This window comes from Dendrobates tinctorius, unplaced genomic scaffold (assembly GCF_039654945.1).
Source record: "Dendrobates tinctorius isolate UK_male_01 unplaced genomic scaffold, ASM3965494v1 ptg000243l, whole genome shotgun sequence".
NCBI lineage: Eukaryota > Metazoa > Chordata > Amphibia > Anura > Dendrobatidae > Dendrobates > Dendrobates tinctorius.
In genome coordinates this window covers 18323583-18343274 of record NW_027361910.1, presented here as the reverse complement: position 1 = coordinate 18343274, position 19692 = coordinate 18323583, and the positions used below count along the sequence as shown (strand labels likewise).

Sequence of the window (19692 nt, the reverse complement as noted above, 5' to 3'; positions counted from 1 at the left end):
CTGAGTGTCCACAGTTGGGCCCCGGTCCTGTTTGACACATGTTCACGTTGAGGTAATTTGTGACACATGGTAAGGTTTTAAGACTAGAGTATGGGACCGTCCCGATTTGGTACACCTTGGCCTTTGTTTGATGGCTTTTATACTCAAAGATAGTGTTTACTAAGTACCCAATGTTATTTATATGCACTATTGCTTTTACTTGCTTATAGCGGGGTATATGTTCATTTTTATATTAGGTTTAACCCTTTAACGACCGCCGATACAACTTTTAACGGCGGCAGTTAAGTGTACTTATGCCTCAGCATCGCTTTTTAACGGTGATGAGAAATAAGTGTATAGCTCCCCCCCAGTCGGAATTTTTCCGGGCTCTCGGCTATCAGTGGGGGTAGCTGAGACCCCAGAAAACATGATTCAGGTCGGTTTTTACCAACCTCAGTGTTGCGATCACAGTTATTAACGGTATAACGGCAACTGCAAAAAAAAAAGTCCGATTTCACATTTAATTTCTTTCTCCTCTGATATGATCGCACATCAGAGAGAGAAATGGGGTCCCCTGATCCTCCCCTGGTACCTTTGGTGTCCCTGCAACCGCCGGCATCTTCTTCCGGGAGAAAATAGCAGGCGCAGGCACAGTCTGCCTGCCGAGATCTGCCAGCTGGCACCTGGCAACAATAGTAAATTTTTCCTATTGGTTCATTTTGATCGGTGTGGTAGACCCTATCTCAGTGATCCAAATAAAAAAATAGTAAATCAAACCCCCCCTTTATCACTCCCTTAGTTATGTAAAAATAATAAAATGAAAAAAAATAAATGTATTTATTTCCATTTTTCCGTTAGAGTTGGGCTAGGGTTAGGTTTGGGGCTGGGGTTAGGGGTGTGTTGGGGTTGGAATTGGGGTTAGAGGTGTGTTGAGATTAGGGATATGGCTAGAATTGAGGGGTTTCACTGCTGAGGTACATCAGGGGGTCTCCAAACACGACATGGCGCCACCATTGATTCCAGACAATTTTGCATTCAAAAAGTCAAATGGTGCTCCCTCCCTTCTGAGCCCTGCCATGCACCCAAACAGTGGTTTACCCCAACATACGGGGTATCGGCGTACTCAGGAGAAATTACACAACAAATATTGTGGTCCATTTTCTCCCGATACCCGTGTGAAAATAAAGTTTGGTTCCAAAGTAAATTTTTTTGTGAAAAAAAGTAAAATGTTCATTTTTTCCTTCCACTTTGCTGAAGCACCTGAAGGGTTAATAAACTTCTTGAATGTGGTTTTGCACACCTTGAGGGGTGCAGTTTTTAGAATGGTGTCACTTTTGGGTATTTTCTGTTATATTGACCCCCCCCCAAAAAAAAACAAAAACAAAATTCACTTCAAATGTGAGGTGGCCCTAAAAAAATGGTTTTGTAAGTTTTGTTGGAAAAATGAGAAATCGCTGGTCAACTTTTAACCCTTATAACGTCCTGACAAAAAAAAAGTTTCCAAAATTGTGCTGATGTAAAGTTGACATGTGGGAAATGTTATTTATGAACTGTTTTATGTGACACCACTCTCTGATTTAAGGGTACAAAAATTAAAAGTTTGAAAATTGCTAAATTTTCAAATTTTTTGCCAAATTTCCTTTTTTTTCTTTTATAAATAAACGCAAGTTATAGCGAAGAAATTTTACCACTGACATGAAGTACAATATGTCCCGAAGAAACAGCCTCAGAATCGGTGGGATCCATGGAACCGTTCCAGAGCTATATCCTCATAAAGTGACACTGGTCAGAATTGTAAAAATTGTCTTGGTCATTAAGTACCACATTGGCTCTGTCACTAAGGGGTTAAGCATGTCAAGGGGATGCATGAGTGAGAAGACACACACAGTAATGACTGAACCAAGAATCTGCAAGTGAACATCACCATCTGCTTATCAAAGATGATGAGCAATGAGATGGCAGAGAGAACTATATTAGTAGGAACTGAAGGGCGACATAAACGTCACCTGAGGGAAGAGATCTGAGGAGATGCTTGGTCAGGTGACAGTTGTGGTGCAGTTAATAATTAAGGCCCGGGTAAGCCGAGAAGGGGAGGAGTCGGTGCCTGGACCTGTAGCTGGATGGTTGTGTGGACAGTGAAGTTGGCTTATAGCCGTTAATAAGAGAGTCCAGACTTGAGTGGAGACCCAAGAAACCAGACCTGAGAGAAGAACCAAGATACCAGACCCAAATGAAGAACCCAGAGACCAGACCCGAGTGGAGGAACCCAGAGACCAGACCCGAGTGGAGGAACCCAGAGACCAGACCCGAGTGGAGGAACCCAGAGACCAGACCCGAGTGGAGGAACCCAGAGACCAGACCCGAGTGGAGGAACCCAGAGACCAGACCCGAGTGGAGGAACCCACAGACCAGACCCGAGTGGAGGAACCCACAGACCAGACCCGAGTGGAGGAATTGGGAGTCCAGACCCAAATAAAATAATCGAGAGATACCAGAGCTGGGAGACATGAGCCAAGTGAGAGCAGGATCAGGGCTGAGAGAGAGAGGCGTCTAGCAGAGGGACGTTTATGTGAGCCGTCTCTCCCAGTGTAGGCGTACGGGACAAAGTGGGGACCGGGGCCATGATTCAGGAAACGAACGCGGGCAGCGAGGCGGGTGTGCCAAGAAACTCACCAATCTGGAACTTGCGGCCTAGTGGGTAGTCCCGCTGACCCCCGTTAGGGCCTGTGTGAAGTTTTTGTGTTGTCTAGAGAGTGATGACGGTGACTGGCCTAGTAGTGATATTGACGCCCTCTTGATTGAGATGTTAAGACCTCGACCTCACTGCCGATAGCTGTTGTTCAACTGTAATAATAGAACGATGGTGTGTAAATGGCATTGTATCAAAATCCCGTCTGTCTGTAACATAACTTCCTATTCATCATTATGCTAATAGAATTTGCTGTCATTTTTGTTTTTTGTTTTTCATAATGGATATTTTTTCATGTAATTTTTGTCATTTAAATACACAAGGAATACACCGATACTTGCACATTTAAAAACCAAAATCCTCTTCCACTGTGGCCTCATCCCACCCTGTGCAATACTCTTGGCTAAATATCACTCTTTGCATCATGCAGACTATTTCCCAAGAGAAGGCCTCCATCAGGTAAAAAAAAGATCACTGACCCCAGACACCGAGGGCACCAAAAATCCAGAGCTTGGCAGGTGGGGGACAAGGGACTATTTGATACTCACTGCGCGGAAGGATACAGTCACTCTCTAGAGCACGTAGATAAGAGCGTGCCTGTAGCTGCAGAGAGTGGGAGAGCTGGAGACTCAGCCGCCACCATGTGTGAGAAGGAGGAGCTCACCGAGGAGATCATGGAGTCTAAAGTGATGTGGTACCCTGATTTCAAGAAAATCACCCAGATGGACCAGTTCAGAGCCAGGGTGAACAGGAGCCATGGGCTCAGGCTGGGTGAGTGGTGCTGGGCATGGTGGCAGAAAGTGATCCAGCTGTGCTGTGTGTCAGTGCAGGCATCCCTGCTGATAGACCATAGGGCACCGTTCACATTAGTGTACCGTGAGCATACCAGGCAGACATATTTTCTGTTCTGCTGTCATACATTCATAAATGCAGCTGATTTCTGACTTTCTGATTATTTGTCACTTTTGTGCCGCTGATGCCCAGACCTCCTGATTATTGGCCACATGCGGTGATGTCGCAGCACGTCACGTAATCATGGCAGCCAGTCACAGCCTGCTGCTGATCCCGATGTCTCCGCTGACATCACGCCCTGGCTGGAGTCGTCCAGTGACATCACATCTGCCTGACAACATGGTAGTAGTTTAGTGGCCCCCAACTTGTCTTATAAATGGATTTATAAGTATTATATATGAATGGCATTAATGGGGTTATCCAGCCCCGCTCATTCTCCCACCTGTGCCGCACGGGGTCGGTGACATCACGTCTACAGTTCACATATGTGATTGTCCTATTCACAGCCGGTATCGCACGCCTGCCGTTATCATTAGGACACACGTGATGCTCGCTGCGTTCACAGACGGTGACGTGATGACATCTGCCCTGCTCCCACCCCATGCGGATCGGATGACCCCTTTACCGTTTGGGGAAAAAAAGCCATGATTGCTGGGAACCCCAAAGAGGATGGGGCACCTTGTGTTCCTCATTTTAAATAGAGATGTGGTCACGCATGGACAGTCTATTAGACTGACAGACAGCTGAGCTCTCTACTTGGCTATCCAACCCGGTCTCATAGATGACGAGTAGCGCCATAGTGCCCATTCATTCAATCCTCCACTGACCGAGGGGCTAGCGGGCGCCGCACTCTGTAATCAGGGTCAGTCCTATAGATGTGATGGGAGCTGCAGCCACTCTACTCCTATCAAAGTGAAGAAAGGTCGGGGAATGGGACTTGTGTCCTAGTGATTGGGGGGCTCCCGGCACAGACATCAACTATCCTGTAAATAGGTGATGCCTTTTGTGTGACACCCTTTTAATAAAAAAAAAAATTCTTTAGTTTTTAAAGGGGTTGTCTCAAGATCAGTAATGGTATAAACATTGCCAAGTGCTTGTAGACGAGCAATTTTGCACATTTAATCTTACTAACCTCTACCTCTTAGTGACGGAGCCAATTTTGACCTTAATGATCAAGCCAATTTTTACAATTCTGACCACTGTCACTTTACCAGGTTATAGCTCTGGAACGGTTTCCATTCATTCTTTTTTTTTCGTGACATATTGTACTTCATGATAGTGGTAAAAATTCTTCGATATGACTTCCGTTTATTTATGAAAAAAAAGGAAATTTGGCACAAATTTTGAAAATTTAGCAATTTTCAAACTTTTAATCTTTGTGCCCTTAAATCAGAGTCGTGTCATACCAAATAGTTAATAAATAACATTTTCCTCATGTCAACTCTACATCAGCACAATATTGGAAACATAATTTTTTTTAATAGGACGTTATAAGGGTTAAAAATTGACCAGAGATTTTTCATTTTTTTTCCAACAAAATTTACAAACCACTTTTTTAGGGACCACCTCACATTTGATGTGGCTTTGGGGGGTCATTATGACATAAAATGCCCAAAAGTGACACTATTTTAAAAACTGCAGTCCCTCCAGGTGCGCAAAACCGCATTCAAGAAGTTTATTAACATTTCAGGTGATTCACAAGAACTAAAGCCATGTGGAAGGAAAAAATTAACATTTAACGTTTTTCACAAAAAAATTTAGTTTAGTCCCAAACTTTTTTTATTTTCGCAAGGGTATCAGGAGAAAATGGACCACAATATTTGCTGTGCAATTTCTCCTAAATAGACCAATACCCCATATGTGGGGGGGAGCCACTTTTTGGGCGCAAAGTAGGGCTCAGAAAGGAAGGAGCTCCATTTGACTTTTTGAACGCAAAATTGGGTGAAATTGATGGCGGGCACCATGTCGCCTTTGGAGACCCCCTGATGTGCCTAAACAGTGGGAACCCCCCAATTCTAGCTCCCAACACCACCACAGCCCTAACCCCAACACCACAACCATAACCCCAACACAACCTCAACCCCAACCCTAACCCTAGCTTGTATATTATGTTTGTGTCCCCGCCGCTGCATGATTTGGGGCTGTTAGACACAACACATGTGGGGATTGCGTAACAAACAGGCAATCCTCACATGTGTTGAGGCTGTACAACAGCCACAAATCATGGAGACTTGAATATAATATATGAATATGTGAACACACCCACGCTCGGATAACACCTAAGCGCCTGCGCTGCCCCCATGAGTGCTGGGCGGAATAAAGTTCATTTTCTCTCACTGAATCCCACCAAGGACAACATCTACAAGGAGTTTGTATGTTCTCCCAGTGTTTGTGTGGCTTTGCTCTGGGTACTCCGATTTCCTCACAAACTTCAAAATCATAATAGGAAATATAGAGTGTAAGCCCCAATGGGGAGAGTGATTATATTGTCTGTAAAGTGCTTTAGAATTAATGACGCCTTATTAGTGAGTAAAATAAATATTAACTTGCAGATATGGGGTCAATCTGAAGGTTAATAGCATTCTAAAGAAGGAGGAAGGTGCTCTAGACAAATAAAACTAAAGCAGAACTTTTTCTGCTAAATGCAAAATGTGTGGCAGAAAACTAACACTCTACATCACATTGAAAACACCATCCCCACCGTCAACCATGGTGGTGGTAGCATCACATGCTGTGTGGATGCTCTTCAGCAGGGACAGAAAAGCTGGTCAGATTTGTTGGGATGTTGAATGGAGCAAAATACAGAGAAACTCTGGAAGAAAGCGTACTATAGACTTGGATGTAGGTTAATCTTCCAGTAGGACAACGACCCTAAACATACTACTAGAGCAACAATGCAGTGGTTTAGATCAAAGCATATTCCTGTGTGTGAATGGCCCAGTCATAGTCCAGACCTAAATGCCATTGAGAATCCGTGGTAAGACTTAAAAATTGCTGTTCACCGACACCTCCATCCAACCTCACAGAGCTAGAGCTAGTTTGGCAAAGAAGAATGGGCAAAAATTTCAGTTTCTATATGTGCAAAGCTGGTAGAGTCATACCCCAAAAGACATGGACCAGCAAAAGGTGGTTCTATAAAGCATTGATTCGGTGATGAATACAAATGCGCCTCACAATTTTCAAATTGATATTTTTTAAATAATGAGAAAACCATGTAACCCTTGCTTTACACTTCACAAATACCAGGTGTGTAATGTTGGTATATCACAGAAAATCCAAATAAAATACATTTAGGTTTGTGGGTGTAATTTGAAAAAAATGTGGAAAAGTTTACGGCGTTTGAATACTTTTACAAGGCACTGTATCTGTAGGTTATTAGCGTTTGGGGACGTGACCGGTTCCCTTTAATGGTAATAGAGAAGTTTGCGCAAAGCTTTTCCATTTTGCAGCCTCATCGTTCACCACCGCCAGCTTATCCACCTGTAATCAGATAACGTTGCCACTAATAGCATTGTAGGCCGTGCACTTTCATTAAAAATCGCCTAACACTTTGTCAGAGACATAAGGTTACATGCTAGTCTTTAGTTCGCAGTCAGCGCTGCCATTCCAGATCAGGACATAGCTTGGTCTTGTAGTTATACATTGTGCTTTTATGCACAACTTGTTTTTCCATCTACATCAAGTCTTTCTGTTTCTTATTTGATTGAGTCTCTCTGTCTTTAAAGGGAACATGTTACTTTGTAGGATTACTTTGCTTGGGGTCCAAAAAACAAACAAATAATGGTGGCAATTCTTAGTATTTATTCAATAGCGGCCTCCATTGAATATTCCGCCACTGCACTAAGCATGTGCCGAATTACCATGCCGTGCTCCGTTATCTTTAAGACCACGTTTGATTTTGGTAGGTGCGGTCAATGCTGATCGCGGCAAGGGCTGTGCCGGAATGATCGTTTGGCCAGAAGAGGCAGGTCACTGACAAAGTAGTGACCTTTCAGTCAAAGACTTGAGGCAGGTGTAGGGGCAGGCAAATACCCGGACGGGCAAGAGAAGACCAAGTGCAGTGTTCATCCCCACTGTATTTGTGCCTCATTAGCGTAGAGCTTCAACAGCTGATTATTGAAGAATGCTAACATATATATCTTCAAAAACAATATCAATTTAATCTGCATGAAAGAGGTTGGCCACTACTTTTTTTTTTATTGATGGCCTATTGTTAGGCCATCAGTATCTGATGGGGCTGCAAGTCGTGGCACCCTTGCCAATCAGCTGTTATCGGAGTCCGACGTAAGAATCGCACTGCTCACCCACCACGTGCCTTGTTATAATCGGGTTCACACAATATTGCCCAGTTCCCAGTCCTTGCTTGCCTACAGAAAAAGGTAATCCTAAAAAATATAATGATCCAGCACTTGGGGAATAAAATCTGTTGAAACTTTACACAGATCTGCTAAAAAACCAGATTTACTCTAAGCCCAAACCGCGTTGATGGTTTGCACATGCTGTAATGATTGCCAATCTGCGCACTACTACTAAGCTTTACCAGCAAAAAAAAAATGCAAAATCAAGATTATAATAGTCTTTAATTTTGGGCAACAGCATCCATCCCTCCTCCCAGCTATTATGATTAATTGATTAATGAGTGGCGCTAAATGACAGGTCAGGATTGGAACATGTATAAGCAACGTTACTGTAGATAATATACCGGACTGAGACTTCTGTGGCCGTGTAACCTCAGATGACTCCTCGAAATATGGGAAAAGTTATACCACAAGCCGTCAGGCACTTGGCCTTGTGAACATAAAATCTTCCTATTAGGCCGGAAGGCATTAGTACTAGGGGCGTCTGTGTTCACCCTGCAAGTTGGCAGAATTCCATACACTTTCTTGAGTGTTGTTTCCTTTATAGTCACTTACAAATGATATATGAATAGATCTATTCTCTATGTGGTTAGGAGGCTATAGATCGAACTCACAAACTGCTTTTGTAACCTTTTTATGTACAAAGAGAAAAAAGAATAAAATATATTAACCTTTCCTTGTTCTCCTTGTTCTAGGTAACTACAATGAGCTGTACCAGTGGTCAGTGGACTTCTATCCAGAATTTTGGGGAGAATTTTGGGATTTCAGTGGCATTGTCTTCTCCCGTATATATGATGAGGTATGCCTTCTCTTTAAAAGGTTAATAAAAAATTCCCCACTGTGGACATGTGTCCTAATATTTCTATACTTCTCGCAAAATTAGAATATCGTGAAAAAATTAATTTATTTCAGTTCTTCAATACAAAAAGTGAAACTCATCATATAGAATCATTACCAACAGAGTGACCTATTTCAAGTGTTTATTTCTGTTAATGTTGATGATTATGGCTTACAGCCAATGGAAACCCAAAAGTCATTATCTCAGTAAATTAGAATACTTAATAACACAGCTTGAAAAATGATTTTAAGATCCGAAATGTTGGCCTACTGAAATGTATGTTCAGTAAATGCACTCAATACTTCGTCGCGGCTCCTTTTGCATCAGTTACTGCATCAATGCGACTTGCATGGAGGCGATTAACTTGTGGCACTGCTGAGGTGTTATGGAAGCCCAGGTTACTTTGATAGATTGATTACTCTGTAATGTCTCTTTATAATACAGGAGTTTCACTTTTTGTATTGAAGAACTGAAATTTTGATGATATTCTAATTTAGTGAGAAGCACCTGTACGTGTCTCGATGGAAACAGACTACAAACAAACTCCCTTCCACTTGTTGATGTATTTCAGATTCTCTTTGCTTTGTCGGTCAGCAGGGTATAGGATGTTTTCTGTCTGCACTTCTATATCAAAATATGGCATCATATGTGAAAATGCAAAAGTAAAATAATACAGTATGTGTAAGGGACTTAGGGTATGGTTCTACACCATATACACCAAAATCATCGAAAAAGGGCGGTGTGAAATGACCAAAGTGGGGAAAAAAATCAGTAAGAAATATACGGTATTTTTATTGAGAAAATGTTAAAAACAGTAATAAAAACATCAGAGTTAGCCAGAAGATGGCGCCATGCAATATAACAGAGGAATCCAAGGATATCCTACAGGTAAAACACAAGGTGAAGCTGTAGCCAGTGATTAACAACGCGACAAGTAAAGTGGTATATAGTCCAGCCATGGGTATAAGGTAAAATAGGTAAGCCAAGTGGAATGTCACAAATCAAAGGTAAGTATAAGAGAACACATGGTATAGTATATAATGTGTTTACCTAGAATGCAGGCACCAGGAGTCCCTACGTACGTTTCGGCGTATGAGCCTTCTTCTGGGGGAACCTTTATATGCAGAATTTATATGATATATTTAATAATTCTGCCTTATCAATTAGTCTGCATTTTGCTAATTGACTTTCAGCGTAACGTTTGTGGATTTCAATTAGCCCAAACTTTGCAGCCTTACTATAGAATCACTGATGGTAGGAAATCAAGCATTTTTCCCTTTTTTTGGGACTTATTATATTAGTTGTGACTAAAATTGGTCTCAAATCTGTCATATTTAAAGAATTTTTTTTTTTTTTTTTTAAATGATAAAGCTTTTATAACAAAAGTAGAGGTTTCCAAGGTACTGGGTGTATTCCTCAATAGACTTCTTTATTGATTACAACATATAAAATCTAAAATATGCCACGTTTTCAGTCACAAAATGGCCGGTTGCAAGCCATAGAATAGAGAAAGAGACATACGTTCCTTTTTTTTTTCTACTTTATGGTTTGAAAAAGGCCGTTTGTTACTGAATTGTATGCTGTAATCAAGAAAGACGTCTATTGAGGAAACCTCTTTTGTGGATGTGCTGGCAATAATGGTGGAGCGTTGCCCCATGGAAACACGGGCCTTGGGAGTGATACAAGAATCCTTGACTGCAACTTTTTTTAAATTAAGTTAAAAGGGGTGGTTCCGAAGGCAAAACAAGAAATAAGAAAAATTAACTGAAGCATCATCGGGGGGCAGAGGTCACTCACTGCCCTTGCTCCCTCCCTGGAATGAGGCATCAGCAGTGATGGTCGTTTCAGGGGCTGGTCTCTTCTCTGTCCCTGCGTGTCTCCCTTGTGCATCATCTCCCCCCGAGCGCAGTCTCCCTCAATGCCCTGTGTGATGAGTGCAGCATCCGGTCTGTTGTCGGCTTATACGAATAGTATTAAGCCGGCAGCAGAGTAGTGACGCTATACCTGGCAGAGACCAGTGATGCCACCTGCGGAGGCAGCGCAGGTCTCCCTCTCACCGGGTATAGTAACAGTGCTCTGGTGCCAGTTTGTTACTATTCATCGAAGGCGACAACAGACCGGATGCTGCGCTTATCGCTGAGAACACTGGGGGAGACTGCATATGGGGGGAGACACTCAAGGACCAGTCACTGATGCTTCGTTTCAGGGAGGGTCAGGGGCTGTGACAGTGACCACAGCCCCCCAAATAAATCGTCTTCAGACAGGAAAAGAGAAAAAAACACAAAAAACGTTCGATAGTGTAGTTAGAGAACCGTAGGTAATTTTTAAAGCAAGGATGTTAGAAAATAGCTTAGAATTATAGGAATAAATAGATAGGGGGTTAGGAGAAAATGCTTTTTGCCTTCAGATTTGTCCATGCAACTAGAAACACTAACCTGGCACTAGTGTAGCGGTGTCTAAGTATGGGCACAATGCAGCCTCCTTATGTTCTGCAATCTTGTATTACCCTCCGAGGTCATGTGGCCACTCACATTCCTATATCAGTTTGGTACAAACAGGACCTGAGGGCATATGGGGTCTGCAAGTCAGATTTCTGGAAAACAGAAAGGACCGGACATTGTGTTGCCAGCTACTCCCTTGGATAAGTGAGAAGTATTCAGCTGCTGTGGTGAATGCATGAGCTGAGTTATTTCACAGTCAAATGATAAATGTGAACTAAAAATTCCCTATCGATGTAATATTTTATCCCGGCGTTTACAGAACAGTGAGGGGCAATAATGCCTCTACTAATGGTGGCCATATGCTTTCCAAAACTACGCTGACCTAACCGTTGAGTGGCCTGAGGTCATCGTTTTTAACATGTTTTGTCACTTTTTTTTCCAGAAGATCGTTATAATGTAGCAATAGTCTGCCGCCGTACCCGGAAGAGCAAATGTTATGTGGGGGGAGGGAGAATAGCACCTTATTGTTTTTGTTCTCGAGAGAGATAAGCGTCCACCAAAGCTGTGTGGCAGATGCTTGCTCCACCCTTCCCATTGAAAACACCCATGTGGTTGGTTGAACCGAGCGCTCATCTGTATGGGGGAGTTGGGAAGAATAGCTGCTGCCTGCTGAAAAAGTGTTTCCTCAATGGCTATGGAAGATGTACGAGCTCCTTTTAGAGCGAATCAATACAGAGCACATTGTCTGCTCTGCTGCTGTACCACAACATTACCACAACACTTATAATTTCATGTTTGCAGGTGCATTATTGGTTAAAGGGGTTCCGATTTAAAAAAAAATTGGAGAGCGAACGATTGCATAGTTTTATAACGACAAACTCAGATAGTACTCGCCTTCCCTTGGTCCACCACTGCTCCAGCCTCTGTATTATGGCTGCTGCGGTAACTTCATAGCTACAATATACTTCATTACTGCAGATGATTACTAAGGTCAGCGACTTTGGCAATCTTGACATCTTGAGGCTTTGAGCTAAGTGATTGGATGCAGTGCTGATAAGTACTGTAATTAATCACAAGGGACGCAAACATTTTTAAAGAAGTAGTCACAGGAATACATCATCAGAACCACCATTAGTACATTAATACATCACAAGAGCCAAATTTTGAGTATTTGAATTTGGGGAGTTTCTGATCCAAAAAAATCAGTGTGAACACATGCTAACTTTAACTGTGTTTTCTGGAGCAGAAACTACCCAAATCTTATAATCTCCGATCTCTAATGTTTTATACTTTTTAATAATTAGCATAGCCATGAAGTATGTTATGGAATGCTACATGTATACAAGATCAGAACCACCATACGTACATGAATGCAGCATTAGAACTACCATAAGTACATGAATTTAGGATCTTAACCACCATCAGTACAGGACTGCAGGGCCACAACCGTTGTCAGTACACGAATGCAGTGCCAGAACCACCGTCGGTACATTAATGCAGCACCAGAAACACCGTCAGTATATGAATGCAGCGCCAGAACCACCGTCATTACATTAATGCAGCGCCAGAACCACCGTCAGTATATGAATGCAGCGCCAGAACCACCGTCATTACATTAATGCAGCGCCAGAACCACCGTCAGTATATGAATGCAGCGCCAGAACCACCGTCATTACATTAATGCAGCGCCAGAACCACCGTCATTACATTAATGCAGCACCATGAATACATGAATGTACCGCCATAAACAGCATCAGTACATGAATGCAGTGACAGAAACACCGTCAGTACATGTATACAGCACCAAGCTTAGTACAGAGATCAATTGTAATTTCAGGTCAGCCGCATATACATTTGTATCGCATGAACCTACAATTCCAAGTATGTCCTTAATAATGATAAGGAGATATTGGGAGCTGCTGTTAACATTAATCAGACTGCAGACCATTCAGGAACCGTATTACTGATGAGACGCAGGCAGTATCACAAATAAACATTTATATCCATGTACCTTGTTTTTTCTTTTCTAGTGGGGCCATGCATACCAGGATGGGGGTGGGGCTAATCATACCAGAATAAGGATGAGGCCATGCATACCAGGACCGGGATGGGGGCAAATCATACCAGGTTAAGGATGGGGCCCTGCATACCAGAATAGGGATGAGGGCGATCATTCCTGCCACAATAGGGATGAGGTGGACCATTTCTACCAGGAAAGGGCTGAGGGGAACATTCCTACCAGGATAGGAATAAAGGGGCATGCATACCAGGATGTGGATGAGGGCCATGCACACCAGGGTAGGGATGAGGGGAGCCATGCATACCTTGATAGGGATGAGGGGCCCATGTGTATCAGGATGGGGATGAGGGGACCATATATACCGGGGATATTAAATACAGAATTGACCACATTTTTTGCTTCAAATTTTTTCCTAGGTACGTCTTATGGTCTGGTGCGTCTTATAGTCATGTGTGCCAATACTTAAGAGAAATGAATATTCATGGAATGGGGTGAATATTTCTGTTAAGTATCAGCACATGTGAGTAGGAAGGCTGTGGCTGACACCTTACTCGCTAGAGAGCAATGAATACTCACTTTGTCCGCACATAGTCCCGGCATGCAGAGCATTGAGTATTCCTGCAGCTGCCCTTTGGCTTGCAAGCAGCGCATGACGTCCCTGCCATGCTCTGCTTACAAGCATTAAGCAGCATCTGAGCAGGACGCTGCGAGGGAGCACCGGAAAGGTAAATGTAATGGTTTGTTTTTTTAATGTTTTCTGATAGGGCCATGCATACCAGGATCGGGATGAAGGCCAATCATACCGGGATGCCATTAAACAGAAATGAATATTCATTGCCCTCCACTTCTATGGGCGTGGAATGCAGTGAATATTAATTTCTCTTGTATCAGCAGGCACAGGAGTTAGCCGCAGCAGCCGGCTCCTTCCTCTGTGAACCGCTGCTCTGCCGAAGCCGCTTCCCTACCTCCCCACCATAGCCGAATAAGACGAACCCCCCATTTTCCTCCACATTTTTGGAGGAAAAAAGTGCATCTTATAGTCCGAAAAATACGGTAATCTGTATATGAGAGCAAAATATATTTTATGACAAATTGTCATGTCTTAAATCTGGGAATCTGTCAGCAGGTTTTTGTTATCCAGAGCAGTATATTATGGGGCAAGATAGCCTGATTCCAGGGATATATCACTTACTGGGCTTCTTTGTGAAGTTTTGTTAGAATCCCTGTTTTCTGTTTTATAGACGTAGCAGAGCTCAGAAAGCTGAACTGTGTATAAACCTGCGCACAGTCCTGACTGGCAGGTTACTGTCCTCACTGTGCATTGTCAAAAAGCTGCCAATCAGTTGTGGGGGCGGGGTTACACAGATTAGCCTGACTGCCCTGTACATGAGAAATAGTCCTGTAGTGATAATCTCCTGCTGATAAAACATTGATTGTATTGAAACTACAGCAGACAGCCTAATAAGTGACACATCCCTGGAATCAGAGTCTGTTGTCCTATATTATCCTATCCTCTGCTTAAATAGCAAAAACCTGCTTACAGATTCCCTTTAATTTATTGTATGGATCCCTTGGCAAATTTTCTGCCAGCAAAGCCTATTTTTTTTTACTGAGCTAATTGCTTACTCATTGTAGTCGATAGACCTTTTCCCGGACATACCTGTTTTGTATTTTTTTGTTTTTTTTCAATGGTTTGCAAAAAAAGCGGAAACTTGTCTGAATTTGATCTGTTTTTGTTTACCAAACTTGCCCATTCAAGTGAATTGATTCAGAAAACAAAAAAAATCAAAAGCCATTACACATTATTTACAGGCTGTTTCACACTGACTGATGCTAGGAGTAGCATGGGGAAACCTCCATGTTTCTTTTGGATGGTAAAAATGGCCACTTGCACTAAAAATGGATAAAAGTCTAATGAAGCACTCTGAAGAAAACTGGCTAGCAAATTCCAGCTGCGGTGACAGTGCTTCTTGCTATTGTGGTGACAGCAAAGTCAGAGGTTTCTGTTTTCTAAAGAAATGTCAGGAAGTCTTCTTGCTTTCTTTGTAAGATTGCAGGAAATCTAATATTTTCATTTTTTTTTTCTTGTTCTGAGTTTATGCACATTTACAGGCAGCTATCATTCTTATGGACACAGAGGACTCAAAGGCTTTTGTTGTATTAAGGCTAAGGTCTCATGTGGCAGAACAAGCCTAGAGAGCAGAACTGCACAGCGATTAGGGCTTGCTGCAGACTTTAAAGAGAATTTGTCAGTAGGATCAACCCTCCTAGGCTGTATATATGGGAATGTAGGTCATAGTAAGCCGAATAAAATGTCTTGATATCTGTGATTACCATAGATATTCGTGTATAATCTGACCCGAATATTAGCCGAGGCACCTAGTTTTGCCATGAAAAACTGGGAAAACTTATTGACTTGAGTATAAGCCGGGTATGCATTTTCCCCTCATCCCTGTCCTGGTATACATGGTTCCTCATCCCAATCCTGGTTTGCATGACTCCTTATTCCCATCCTTTTCTGCATGGCTTCTTATTCCCATCCTTGTCTGCATGGCTCCTTATTCCCATCCTTGTCTGCATGGCTCCTTATTCCCATCCTTGTCTGCATGGCTTCTTATTCCCATCCTTGTCTGCATGGCTCTATATTTCCCATCCTTGTCTGCATGGCTCCTTATTCCCATCCTTGTCTGTATGGCTTCTTATTCCTATCCTTGTCTGTATGGCTTCTTATTCCTATCCTTGTCTGTATGGCTCCTTATTCCCATCCTTGTCTGTATGGCTTCTTATTCCTATCCTTGTCTGTATGGCTTCTTATTCCTATCCTTGTCTGTATGGCTCCGTATTCCCATCCTTGCCTGCATGGCTCTTTATTCCCATCCTTGTCTGCATGCTTCCTTATCTCTATCCTTGTATGCGTGGCCCCCATGAGAAAAGCATAAAAAAAACCAAACATCCTACTTACCTTCCCTGCGCGCCCTCGCTGCATCTTGTTCCGGTGCCATCAGCTCCTGTGACTGGGCGATCACGTTTCCCCGCGCATTAAGGGAATAAATATTCATCTCTCTCCATACCTATGGGAGTGGAAAGAGGTAAATATTCTTTACCTTAATGAGCGGGCACCCACTGTTGGAAGTTGGCGGCTGTAACTATGCACGCTATAGAAAAAATTAATATTCATTGCCAGTGCAGTGAATATTCATTTCTCTTTAGCAGCAGGCACAGGCTTTAGCCGCAGCCACCGGTTCCTGCTTCCTGTGACCCAATGCTCCGCTGCTCCCCCTCCCTCTCATCTTCTGGGACAATGCTTCTGTGCAGTATTCTGCCCTTCTATGGGCGCTGGCTATAACTTTCTGTACAGGCGTTGCATCAGTGCACGTCCGAGATTTCATGAACCAAGCCTGATATCTTATGTAGCGAGGGGATCAATTTACATGCTGAGAATAAGCTAAGGTGTCAGCCCACGTTCACACCTTGAGTATTTGGGGAGTTTTTTTACTCAGTGTTTATAAGCCAAAACCATGAGTGGGTGAGAAATGCACAAGTGGTGACGTGTTTCTATTCTACTTTTCCTCTGACTGATCCACCCCTGGTTTTGACTTACAAATACTAAGGTAAAATGCTGACTAAAATACTGAATGTGTAAATGTGGTCTAAGGGAAAATTTCTATCCCGCCCATAAATCTTAGCACCTCGTGTACATATTAAGAAAAGCCTGGATTTTTCTGGAATAAGGTATCGGTATGTCGCTTGCGCAAATCTTTCTGTCTCTTCATGTAACCCCAGACAGACTTGATGAAGTTAAAGGGGTTGTCCATCCTTGGGATACATGTCTGCAGTCACTCTATGTGAGTGCAGACTTGTGAATCCTCACATCACACGGACCGCGTTTTGCATACTTCCGGCCACATTTTGAGTAGACTTGCATTGAGCAAAGCTGCAAACGTCTAGTCGGCACATAACCGCATATATGCAAATCAAATAGAGTGACTACAGAGTTATACTCTAAGGGTGGACGGCCCCTTTTAGATCAGGGCTCTGTGGGGGCCATATCATCACTTCGAGGACTCCATGTTCTTCCTTAAACTGGAAATAGCTCTTAAACAGAACCCGCACCCTCATTCTTGCTGCCGAAATCAGGGACTGCATGAATGAGAGCCTTGCTGTATGATTGCAGCCACATTCAGGTGCTTCTCACAAAATTAGAATATGATCAGAAATAAACACTTGAAATAGATCACTCTGTAATGACTCTATATAATGAGTTTCACTTTTTGTATTGAAGAACTGAAATAAATTAACTTTTTGATGATATTCTAATTTTGTGAGAAGCATTTGTATATTATTCTTTGAAAGGCTTTAACGTTTCAGAGAAAATATACTTTTAAGATCCACAGTTGGTTTTCAGTCTGGTGCATTCCCTGGGCGGTGTCAGTGTGACTCGACCCCCAAAGGGTGGTCGGTCAACGGACGGCGCATCTCGCACACAACGGGATGGAAAAAACGAAAGGAAGGTCCTAGTGATAGGGAGTGAGGGATGGTCACCACCTGAGCTCAGCCTGAGCCTGTCCCTGTGAGAGCATGTAGCGGGATGCAGTAACGGACAAGAGGCAGACCAAGGGTTAACAAAAGGTTTAATTCACAGGAGGATACTCCTGGCAGGGAGATATTTAAATGAGGGGGAGAGTTCTTCCCTAATACAAAGTACACTTCTAAGGGGTTTTAACTAATAGGGGAAGAAAATGTTAACTATGCACTTATCACTTAGCGGTCCAGTCACAGATGTGCCCCTCACTTTGACTGGGGCCACTTGGAATGATTTACAACGGGGATCTGTTACAGTCTTGTGGAAAATGGGGGAAGCTTTTCTGGCATTGAGAATGTCCTCTTGTGGTCCTGACGGCGTCTTCTTTTCAATCCTTCCGCTGGCGGTGATTGCCCGGGATTCTAGCATGGACACAGGCCCCAAAGGATGCAGGGCAGAAGGTGGGCAGTTTCTTCCCTCAGCGGTGAGAATCCTTGTACTATCGGGGCCTGGGAGACGTAAACAGTTCACGGTGGTCTGTTCGGTCGCTGAGTTGTACTATTGAGCATTGGTATCCCTCACACAGACCGTCGGTCGGGGCAGTTGTGTCAGTGTTGTCGGCCGAGTTTGCAGTCTTGTCAAGGACCTTGATATAGGCGGGGACAGCGGTACATGTGGCCTGTCAGCGGGACCCCGTCGGTCAGCTCCTGTCAGTGTGTCCTATCGTCTCTGGCTCCTTTAGCTCTGCCCCCTCGCCTTACAGCTGAAATTACCTCACACCACTGACGTGCGCTCAGCGTTCCCGCCTCCACAGTTTGAATTTCTGCACGTGCATTTTCTGTCTGCTTAGCCACGTCCCCTTTTCTTGAGCACATGGAACATCCTGTTACTCTAAGCGCTCCCCCCTGTAACTGAGGTGACAGACCCAACAGTTCGGAGCCCGTTAGAGATGAGACAAGCCTGGCTTGCTTCTTCTCCTTACACCTGCACTCCCCTAACACCCTATGCAGGTCATTCTCCCTGCCGCCATCAGGAACCTAATCCCTAGTGTCACCTGACTCTGCCCTGGCTAATGCACTGGCCGGCAAGGAGCACTAGCCTTTACCACTGCAGATAATACACACAGGGGAAAGTGACAAACACCAAAAGGGACTAGGAGAAAAAACACCACACTTGGCTTATATGCACCATTGCAAAGCTCCACACCGCAGATATCAACAGCAACAGGACTCTTAACATCAAATGTGGCAGGCACCAGAGAGCTGCTTCTGCTAGGCTGGTCTCCAGAAAGGACCTGTGTCACCAACAGTCAGCTGATGCATCAGGTGACTCTATAAAGGATGTAGGGAGTGGTCACCACAGACAACAGCTGACCCAGCAGCACTGCAGTAACACTAGGTTGCCAGCGGGGAAAAACTGACATTAACCCCTGGTGGTACAAAAGGAAAAAAGTTTCAACTGAGTGGACGCAGAGCTGCCACAAATCCAAAAATGGATCGCAACAGCCGGCTTTTCCAAATGCCACTTTAGTTGACTGACAGGTCTCTCCCTATGTACACACTGGGAGAGCCAGCCGTGGAGGGGAGCCAGACTAGTCTCATTTCTGGCTATAGTCTCCGACTAGATCTTTCAAGTACTGTATACCTTCTCCGAATGTAAGAATGGATCAGGTGACAAGTTTCCTTCAATGACATTGGTTGTATGTTTGGTGTTGTCCTGCTGTAGACTAAATTTGCAGCCAATCAGAGGCCTTGATTGTATTGCATGATGAACAATATCTGTATTTCTCAGCATTGAGGACACTATTAATCCTGACCAAATCCACAACGCTATTTGCTCAAATGCAACCTAAAAAAAATGCAACCTCAAACTGGCAAGGAACCTCCACCATGCTTTATTGTCACATGGAGACACGCATTATTGCTATAAGAGCTCATTCACACAACCGTATTTTCGGAACGAGTGCTGTCCGTAAAAAAAAAAAATGGACCTCATTCAGATCAATGTTGCTCAGTGGGGCAGTGCAGATGAGCAATTTCATTTGCTATATTTT

At 43.4% G+C, this 19692-nt stretch overlaps 1 protein-coding gene across 1 annotated transcript in view; it reads left to right on the top strand.

The window, feature by feature from the left end:
- The first annotated feature begins 3030 nt into the window (after positions 1-3030).
- The window catches only part of AACS (acetoacetyl-CoA synthetase), a 124209-nt gene continuing 107547 nt past the window's right edge, over positions 3031-19692 (top strand). Inside the window, exons 1-2 of the mRNA XM_073557087.1 lie at positions 3031-3439; positions 8514-8617. Of these exons, the coding sequence (XP_073413188.1) occupies positions 3310-3439; positions 8514-8617 (234 nt within the window). The 5' untranslated portion in view covers positions 3031-3309. The remainder of the gene's footprint in view (positions 3440-8513; positions 8618-19692) is intronic.